At 42.8% G+C, this 9,527-nt stretch overlaps 2 protein-coding genes across 7 annotated transcripts in view; one reads left to right on the plus strand and one right to left on the minus strand.

Moving 5' to 3' along the window:
- The window catches only part of GPBP1L1 (GC-rich promoter binding protein 1 like 1), a 37,468-nt gene extending 34,881 nt beyond the window's left edge, over positions 1-2,587 (minus strand). For 2 of the 5 annotated variants that reach the window (XM_081145962.1, XM_081145958.1), the window contains exon 1: positions 1,892-2,103. The gene's annotated coding sequence lies outside the window, so the exon portion shown is untranslated. Of the gene's footprint in view, positions 1-1,469; positions 1,491-1,764; positions 1,862-1,891; positions 2,104-2,418 lie in introns of those variants that run through there. The other 3 variants (XM_081145959.1, XM_081145960.1, XM_081145961.1) reach the window with 3 other exon arrangements.
- Positions 2,588-3,948: 1,361 nt separating this feature from the next.
- Positions 3,949-9,303, plus strand: TMEM69 (transmembrane protein 69). Of its 2 annotated transcripts, XM_081145512.1 has the most exons (4): positions 3,967-4,023; positions 4,763-4,905; positions 6,044-6,182; positions 7,332-9,303. In XM_081145512.1, the coding sequence occupies exons 3-4, from the start codon at positions 6,141-6,143 to the stop codon at positions 8,034-8,036; spliced, it is 747 nt and encodes a 248-aa protein (XP_081001638.1). In that variant the 5' UTR covers positions 3,967-4,023; positions 4,763-4,905; positions 6,044-6,140; the 3' UTR covers positions 8,037-9,303. The 2 variants fall into 2 exon arrangements, with proteins under 2 accessions (XP_081001637.1, XP_081001638.1); XM_081145511.1 differs by lacking the exon at positions 4,763-4,905 and having other exon boundaries at positions 3,949-4,023.
- The last annotated feature ends 224 nt before the right edge of the window (positions 9,304-9,527 follow it).

Consider the following 9,527-nt stretch of genomic DNA (forward strand, 5'->3'; position numbering starts at 1 on the left):
ACTAAACAGCCACTAATGGAGAAAACTAGTTGAAGTTATTCAAAATAAAAAAGACTTCATAACATTTTCCCCCCAAATTTCAAGAGCTATAAGATACTATCCAAGAATCAACAGAAAGAATATTTACATCAATATTACAAACCTTTTGAGTACCCTGGGGGAAAAAATTACAATAAGGTCTCATCTAAGTATATGGGTCCTGTAGGCAAAGATGGCAAAAAACAAATGACTTGTAATTTCTATAAAGCACTTCAAATGTTTTTTTCTTCTTTCAAAAGCACCAAAATAAGAACAAAAAATCCTAAAAGAACTGACAAAAATAAATGTTTGTGTTGAAAGAATGTAGGAAGTTAAACTGAAACTGACTCCCTGGGGAAGATGACAGTTTATTTAACTATTGAATCCAAAGTTCTCATTCACATTAGCATTTTATTATTTTATCTTTTAGACAAATTACAACTTGAAACTCAATCACCTTCCCAAACACTGAAGTCAACCATTTCTGGTTTCCATTCTCTGCCTTTTTGTTTTCAGTTACACTTCTGGATCTTATGGTTAAAAAAAAAAAAAAAAGCAAACAAAAAGACAGGTTTTTTTGTTTAAAAGGGCACAACAATCAGACACTCCACAGCTCGTTTGCTTTCACTTGTCTTAGACTCCTCTAATAAATGACCCAAACTTAACAGCACTCTGATTACCTTTCAAGTATTACACATAAAAGACCTTAAAAAAGGCCAGCAGTCCACCAAATTACAAATCTAAGTCTACTGAAGAATACCGTCATTTTACTTTTGGATAGGATTTACACAGGAAAGTGACTTGTTACTAAACTAAAACATGAACCACCCACGAACTCCGTTTTTTTCTAAGCAATAAATATCAAAGTTAAGAGCAAGTATTTCGACAAATATGACAAACCAACCTCGAAGCGCACAAAGTTGGCTGACAAAATTAACACCACAGCACAATTTCAAAACTATAAACAATTACAAAAAACAAACAAACCCCGTACCCACTCTCTCGTAAACTTTTGGAGTAAGCAAACTTCTTTATTCTTTAGCCTCGCCTTTGTTTTCACCTACCAAGGGCTCTTCAAGATAAGACATTAATTGCAAGAAAACCAAGATTCAACTGTAGTCCCCGCAAGAGAAACAACTAAAAATTTAATACGGCTTAACGTATTTTAAGGTACCGAAGCCCAGGGCACTTCCCCAAGCTACAGCCATTTTAGATTCAGCCTTTCTTTTGAATTTCACCGCGGGGGGGAAGGGGGGGGGAGTAGACTTAAAACAGGAAAAAAAAAATCCTCCTTATAACACTTCAGTATCTACCAGCTTTTTTTTCGGGGCATTGGTGGTAGGTGCTGGACAGACTGAATCTAAATCAACGAAAACACCTCGCTACCAAGGAAAACCAGAATGTTGGGGGTTAAAGGTTGTCCCCCTCCATTTACTCCACATTTGACTTACACGGTTATTTCCTCCTTAGATTTTCCTTCATTGGAAAAAAGCTCTTGGCTCTAATCTAAGAAGGAAAGAAAAAGAAACCTGTAAATCAAGTCACTCAACCGCCAAGCCGAAACGCCTGGAGAGGAGCCAGACAGCCGCAGGTGAGTGCTCCGACCCGAAGACCGAAGTTGAAGAAGGAGCACTCTGGCGGAGCCGCGGCGGCGACGCTCGCGCTCCAAGCGCCACGCGCCGGGGGAGGTGCCGGGCGCCAACCACACGACCGTGGGCTCCGCTCCCCTTCCCCGGGCCGACTTACACTCAACCACCTGTGTGAGAGCCTCCTTCAAGTTCTTTCAACAACCGGCCGGTCAGGGACCGGACCGAGTCCCGCTCCGGGAAGATCCTAGATCTCTTACTACCCGTTGTCGGGAACTCCTACTCACCGGGCAGCGGCCGGGCTACAACTAGGGACCAGACGCGGTGTCTGAGGACGCGTCCTCAGCTTCCTGATCCCGCAGAGGTGGAGAGCCCACAACCATAACAAAGCTCTTCCCAAAATGGCTGCCCGGCCCACAAGGCCCAGGAGGGGCAGAGCGGGTGGAGGGGGAGGAGCGATGACCAGCCCAGCCCGCCCCCATTCAACACCGCCTCACACGCCCACCCACTCCCACCGCCCACTGGGGACGCACGCGCACGCGCCCTGTTCGATGACCCCGACGGCGCCCCACGCAGCCAACGTTCGGGCGCGTGAACGGCGGTTATTCCCTGCCCCACCCCCCAGCTCTCTTTGCCGGGACTAGAGGAAGCGGCCAGCTGAGCTTGGTACTCTCCTTATCTCCCAGCCCAACACTAGGGCCTGGACCCGTGTCAATGAGTGGGTGGTTTGTATGTGTGTACCGGGGTTTCCCCGCCCCTTCGTTCTTTACCCTCCCACACCCCACCTCTGGGCAAGCACCCGTTCCCAGATTACCTCTACAAGTACTAGCAAACCGGTTTCGTGGTAGCATGCGATTTCCTGCCCTTTCCCACCTTCCGCCCCTACACGTGCGCGTGTCGTTAAGACTCCAGCCCCCAGCAGGCCACACGCCCGAGCTCTGGAGGCCACCGCTGCCGGGCCCGACGCGCTACCAGCTGGGAGTGGTAGTTCCGCCTGGCGGCTGGCGTCACGCCCCCGACCAGCACAGTGAGGCTTTCTGGCCTCTGCCTGGCAGAGAAGCTTCCTACCCAAAGTCTCATTGGGTATCGCAGGACGGGAAGGGGCGGCGCTGCCATGACAGACAAAGAAGGAAATAAAAGTGAAAGCCTATCGCGACTAGAAGCGGTTACTATTACGAAGAATACTCTGTGAGCTTATCCTGCACTGGAAGCTAAACCACATGATGGCCGGCAACCAGGAAGCTAGGCTACCCAGAATCCGCGGGATGGAGAAACTGGCCGTTGTGGGCCCCCTGAGCTGTCCTCTTACTTCTTAAGAAGGCTGCTCAAATTGCATGGTGCTGTTCTTCTTTGATAGACTATAAAATGGAGGCCCAGAGAAGGGAACGAACTTGCCACATAGCCGACAAGTTAAAGCGAAGGGTGACAGGGCAAATGATCTAACTTTCTGAATCATCCCCAAAGCTCTTACCATACCTTTCATAAACGTGAAAATCCTGGCCCTTTCTTGTGCTCTTTTTTTTTTTTTTAAATATATCTTTATTGATTTCAGAGAGAGGAAAGGAGAGGGAGAGAGAAAGATAGAAACATCAATGATGAGTCATTGATCGGCTGCCTAGCCGGCAACCCGGGCAAGTGCCCTGACTGGGAATCGAACCCGATCTGGATCCTAGGTCATGGCTCAACCGCAGAGCCACGCCCGGCCCTGCTCTTGTGCTTTTTAAAAAAAAAATTTGTTGACAGTATTACAGATATCCCCTCCCCCAGTCCCTGCCCCACCCCACCCCAGGCCTTCCCCACACTATTGTCTGTGTCCATGGGTTATGCACATATGCATATATGTTCTTTGGTTAATCTCTTCCCGTCCCCTCGACCGTCTCCTTGTTTCTTAATGAAGTTTCCAGGTCCTAGCAAAGAGAATGGAAGTAAAAAGTTTTTCTTAAATAGTATTAGTAATTCAGGATCCTAATTCCCAGTGAGCCGTGCCCTGTCAATCCCTGTTGTTATGCAAACTGAAAGGTGAGTTCCAGAGATGACAAGCAATTTGGCCAATTCACACTTGGCCTAGACTTCAAATGTCCCCTACCTTCTTCCACCATAACTCTGAGATTGTTTCAGTAGTTGCACACTACCTTCCCGAACTGACTAGGAAACCTGGAATAGAGAGGCAAGGATTCTTCAGGTATCCTACAGACTTCAAAAGCCGGCTTTCACTCGAATTAAGAGATTGACCCGAGACAGAAAGGAAAGCCAGCGTGGGAACCATTTAGCGCCAGTCAAGTCCCCACCCGGATTCTTTTTCTTCTTTTTAACCGGTTGACAGGAAGTGGAGGATTCTCCACTTGCCGGAAGTGCCTTTTCTGGAGTACTGGGCAGTTCTTGCAGCTGGGCTTTCCGTTTCCCCGCGCGACCTTAGCAAGTGAGTAGTGGGGCTGCTGCCAGAGGTGCAGGTTGGGAAGGGGGACACAAAAGGTTGGCAGTAAACCGGAGCCATGGGCAGTGTCGGACAAAGTTTACGGAGGATCCTTGCGTTCAGACTCCACTCCCTTTTCTCAGTTGTAGGCTCTGAGGCTTGCAATTTGCAGCTTTTTTGAGGCAGTGGAAATACTGAGCGTTTTCGCCTGAATTGAAGCGGATTAACCTTTGGGTCTGTCCTTAATTCCCTAACCAGTTGGCCGTCCCGGGGTTTTAGGCTATCATTTATTCGCTTTAACCCATGAGTTGGAAAGCACATGTCACAGTACATAGGGAGTTCGGAAGGTGGAAGGAGCGCTGAGAGTTTAAGTGGGGTGATCTAGAAGGCCCTTAGGCAGGTGATTTTTATTTTTATTTTTTTAAACATATCTTTATTGATTTCAGAGAGAGGAAAGGAGGGGGAGAGAGAGAGATAGAAACATCAATGATGAGAGTCATTGATTGGCTGCAGCCCACAACCCGGGCATGTGCCCTGACCGGGAATCGAACCCCGATCTCCTGGATCCTAGGTCGACGATCAACCGCTGAGCCCCGCCTGGCCCCGCGGCAGGTGATTTTAAGCAAAGGGCCTCCTGCAGGGAGTCAGGAGGGGTATGTGGTGAAATCAATAAAGATATATTAAAAAAAAAAAAATCTACTCAGAGGCCCAGGATAACAACTCCCTACTTGCTTCCTATGTATAGAATGAGGGCATTGACCAGCATATAGGAGTTCTCAGATCTGTGGTCAAGAAATTAGTTCATTGCCTTGGTTGGTCTTCCCCATAGCCACGGTTGCGGGTTCCATCCCCAGTCAGGGCACATACAAAAAACCAACCAACAAATGAGTAAGTATCGATGTTTTTTTTCTTTCTTTCTCCCTCTCTAAAAATCAATTAACTTTAAAAAAAGGAACGAAAAAAGAAAATAGTTCATTAAAATTGTTCATGGAAAAGCAACTGTGGGTTTTGGATTTTTTAGACACCTCATTCTCCTGGTTAAGAATGGGACTCGAGCCCTGGCCAGTGTTGCTCAGTGGTAGAGCCTCCTCCTTAGCACCAAAGGGTTTGAGTTCGATTCCCGTCAAGGGCAGGTATCTGGGTTGCAGGTTCGTCTCCCCCTGTGCGGGGCATGTGAGGGAGGCAACCGGTCCACGAGTCTTTCTCACATCGATGTCTCTCTACTCCCCCCTTCCACTCTCTCTCAAAATCAATGGGAAAATATCCTTACTGGCTACTTATATTAGTGTTCTTAACCATTTCCCCTTGTGCAAGGAGGAAATAGCTAATATTTTTGAGTGTTTATGTCAGAGACAGTTCTCAGCTCTTTACATTTATTAACTGACTTAATTTTTACAGCCACCCTGTGTGTAGTTGTTATAATCCTTATTTTCAAAGGTGAGTGAACTGCATCATAGCAAGATTAAACAACTTGTCCAAAGTCACATAGATACTAAGTGGTGGAGCCAGTTTTCCAATCCAGATTGTATGACTCCAAAGTCTGTGCTCTTGCTTAATAGGTTATACAGTCTCTCAGCAGCATATTGATGAGGTTATTGTATTAAATGAGTTTTTGCATATAAAACAGTGTCTGGTTCAGAACTGAACTGTATTATCATTATTTATTATGATGATGATGATGATTATTTTGAGCTGTAAACTCCTAAGTTCCAAAATAGGTAACAGAGGGACGGGGACAGAGATGCTATGACCTTTAGTTTTCAAGATGAGAAATTAGCACTTCAAGGAAGCAATTCATCTAAGGTCACACTGCAGGGAAATGATGGAGGTTACCTGTAAAATCCAGATCTCTGTGCATTACTCTTTTTAGAGAAGGAAAGGATGTATTGACATGTTACTGATTTTTTGAAAACATTAATGACTGTTTTCAAAGGAAACTGTGTTATATAGAAGAAATTCTTAAGTTACTTTAAAAAATTATGTATAAAATGAAAAAAAATTAAGTGCCATCTTATTTTGTGTACAGCAACATGCTTCTGATTCAGCCTGTCCACTTAGTTGTAAAAGTACATTAATCAGAACGACCTGGCATCTTCCTGAGCAAGACTTCATTAGGGCCCAGTATGCTTTACTTCATCCAGAAGTTTTCTCAAGCATCTTCAAAGGTTGGTTTATTCAGCAAATATTTGAGCACTACTTGCCTGGCATGGTTTGGCTGAGCAATAGCAGTGAAAAAGAAGATAAAAATCCTATCCTGATATATTGGGGGTGTGTGTGTTAAAATACAAATAAGTAAAATATTTAATATGTCAAGTGGTAGGTAAGTACTGTGGAGAACTATAAAGCAGGGGAAGGGAATGTGGAACAACACTTACAATTGCACTGTATATAAATAGCATGGTCAGAAGTTAGGGAATGGGCCATGCAGGTAGCTTAAGAAAGAACATTCTAAAGGAAAAAAGGCCCCAAGATGGAATCATTCCTTGCATTTTGAGGAATCACCAAGATTCTTAAATAACTTTCATTTTTCCTTTCATCTAACACTTCTTGAGTTACTGTTAGTCTATTTACTAGTTGAAGCCTGAATCTGCTCACTAAAGCACAGAATCAGCAGGGAAGGTTATTTGGCCATGTAACATGAAAGTTACAGGGATTTTTTTTAAGGCAAAGAAAAAAAGATGGTCCTGGTTCTCGAGTCTACTCAGACAAGTAAACACACAATTTTAATTCACTGTGAGAATAATAATGGAAGTGCACTTAGGATACTTACTCATAGGAGCATAACATCAGATTGGAGAAAGCTTTAAGCTGAATTTGGAAAGACAAGTTCCCTAAGAGAAAAGTAGTAAGACAGAATGCTAGGCAGAGACATGTAGAAAGCCATGGAACTATAAGAAGTAGGCAGTGCCCATAAAGCTATATTGTAAGGTAGATTGCTTTTTTCTACATAAAATAGCATTCCCACAGTGATTAGTCTGCTTTTGTAATTTATAAATAGAAGAGGCAGTTTAGAATGCCAAATACTAAACATCCAGTCTTTACCTGTTCTTTGAGATATTTTTCTCATGTGATAAGATTAGCAGTAAGCCAAAACATAACTGGCTTCAATTCAGTGGTTTCTTTTGCATATTGTATAGCTGTTAATAGCCTTAGCCAGCAATAACATCACTCTGTAGTCAACCTTTCTGTAAAGTTTGATGTGCTAACAGAAAGCAGTTTGTTTTTAAATTGTTCTAGATTGGAATTAAGATATTTGGTGATATATTTTTTTAAAAAATCTGTTTTTGTCTTCTGGTTCTTTTTTCTCTATTTAGATGCTGAAGTATCCTTTCACAGTCAGACTAGGATCCAGCAGGAGAACAGAAACACTTTCTCTCAAGACATGTCTCCAGGAGAACTTTTCACCTTTGGTTTTAAGGCCTTGGCCTTTCACATCATTTCCAGTGTGTGTGAACAAGACACAATACTATCATACTTCTCCATGCAGCTTTAAGAAGCAGAAGCAAGAATTACTTCCAGCCAGGCCACCAAAAACTATTACATACCTGCCTGACAGCCCAAAGCCAGCATTATACGTGTCTCTGGCAGGACTAATCCCCTTCCTTGCGCCACCACTGGTCATGGTAATGACAAAGACTTATATCCCCGTATTAGCTTTTAGTCAGATGGCTTATGGAGCCAGTTTCCTGTCTTTCTTGGGAGGGATCAGATGGGGTTTTGTTCTCCCAGAAGGTAGTCCAGCCAAACCAGACTTCCTCAATTTAGCTAGTAGTACAGCTCCTGTCATGTTTTCATGGGTTGCCTTCCTTATTTCTGAAAGGCTCAGTGAAGCTATAGTCACAGTAATAATAGGTTTGGGGATAGCATTACATAATGAAATTTTCCTCTTGCCACACTATCCCAACTGGTTCAAAGCCCTGAGGATAGTAGTCACTTTAGTGGCCTTTTTATCATTTGTATTCACTTTACTACTTAAAGATATTTATCCAGAGAAGGACCCACGAGATCTGGTCAAGTAGAATAAATATAAAACTCTGTAGATGATGTTAGTATGTTGGCTACAAGCCTTATAAGGTTGTTTACATCTTTTCTTCTACTACAGTTTAGCTGTTTCCCACCACTACTAATTTATTCACATTTTCTCATTTCTAGAAATCTTTATTTCATAGGAATTATATGATTGACAGCTTGAGAATCCCTAACAAGTCCTTTTGATGTCATATTAGGTTACAGTTCTCATTCAGTCTTATGAATTATATAGTGGTCTACTCATACATTTCAATGTTTTAATTATTTTGAAAAAAAAAAAGTAAAATTAAAAAAAAAAAAGATGAGCCCTGGCCAGGTAGCTCAGTTGGTTAGAGCACTGTCCCATATGCCAAGGTTGCGGGTTTGATCTCTGGTCAGGGCACATAAAAGCAGCAGCCAATGAATGCATAAATAACTGAAACAACAAATTGATGTTTCTCTCTCTCTCAAATCAAGTAGATGAAAAATCCCTTTTGCTAGAGCCTATGATCAATGAAAAACACACACATTCTCCCATTTCAAGAGGGAAACTTCAGTCCATGAATGTCTGAAAATAAGTGATTCCAGGGTGGAGTTTTCATTGCAGTTGCTCCTGGGAATTGCATTTACAAGCTCGTTTTACCTGATATAACCTAGCTATATGAGCTGAAAGGATCTGTGGCTCTAAAGTCATTTGGGAGTAGTGTCACAAGGTGAAGTTATGTTTAAACTGGACACATTTTCCAGTTTTTATTAGGATGTTTGGTAGAGTATAGATGCAACTTATCACCAAATAGAAAACCAGCAGGTCAAAATTATTTAAAAGATAAAGCTACCACCTAGTCGGTTTTGCTCAGTGGTTAGAGCGTCAGCTCGTGGACTGAAGGGTCCTGGGTTTGATTCCAGCCAAGGGCAAGTACCTTGGTTGCAGGCTCTGGCCCCTGGACGCATGCAGGAGGCAACCGATCAATGTGTCCCTCACACTGATGTTTTTCTCTCCTTTCCACTCTCTCTGAAAAGCAATGGAAAAAAACACCCTCAGATGAGGGAAAAAAATAATAAAGCCACTAGTACATAAAATTAGGAAAAGTCAAGCTGGAGCCATATTGATATTCTAATGAATGGGGCTATCTAGTTTTACGTGTCAACTCACAGAAAACTTTTTCAAAACAGCCAAAGCATCACCTTAGGATTCTAACTTGTAAACCTTGTCTCTTGAGATTCTTCGTCTCATAAAAAAGAAATATATGTAAGAATATAAATAAGGAAATGATATCACCTGGTATGTTATCTTTGTATTATTCAAGTATCAAATTTCACAAGTAAATTATATACATGTGATTTCCACTGTAGTGATTCTTGCTGTGAAGAGAGAAGAGTCTAGATTGGTAGCCTGTTTACTTTCTTACACACCTGTTAGAGGCTGAATTGTGTGTTGAAGTCTTAATCCCCAATATTTAAGAATGTGACCTTATTTGGAGATAGGGTCTTTACAGAGGTAA

This window comes from Miniopterus schreibersii (assembly GCF_964146895.1).
Source record: "Miniopterus schreibersii genome assembly, chromosome: 8".
Taxonomy (NCBI): Eukaryota; Metazoa; Chordata; class Mammalia; order Chiroptera; family Miniopteridae; genus Miniopterus; species Miniopterus schreibersii.

Coding starts and splice junctions, on each gene's coding strand:
- TMEM69 (XM_081145511.1), top strand. CDS start 6,141: ATGCTTTACTTCATCCAGAAGTTTTCTCAAGCATCTTCAAAG. Junction 6,183..7,331: donor TTTCTCAAGCATCTTCAAAG/GTTGGTTTATTC, acceptor TTCTCTATTTAG/ATGCTGAAGTATCCTTTCAC.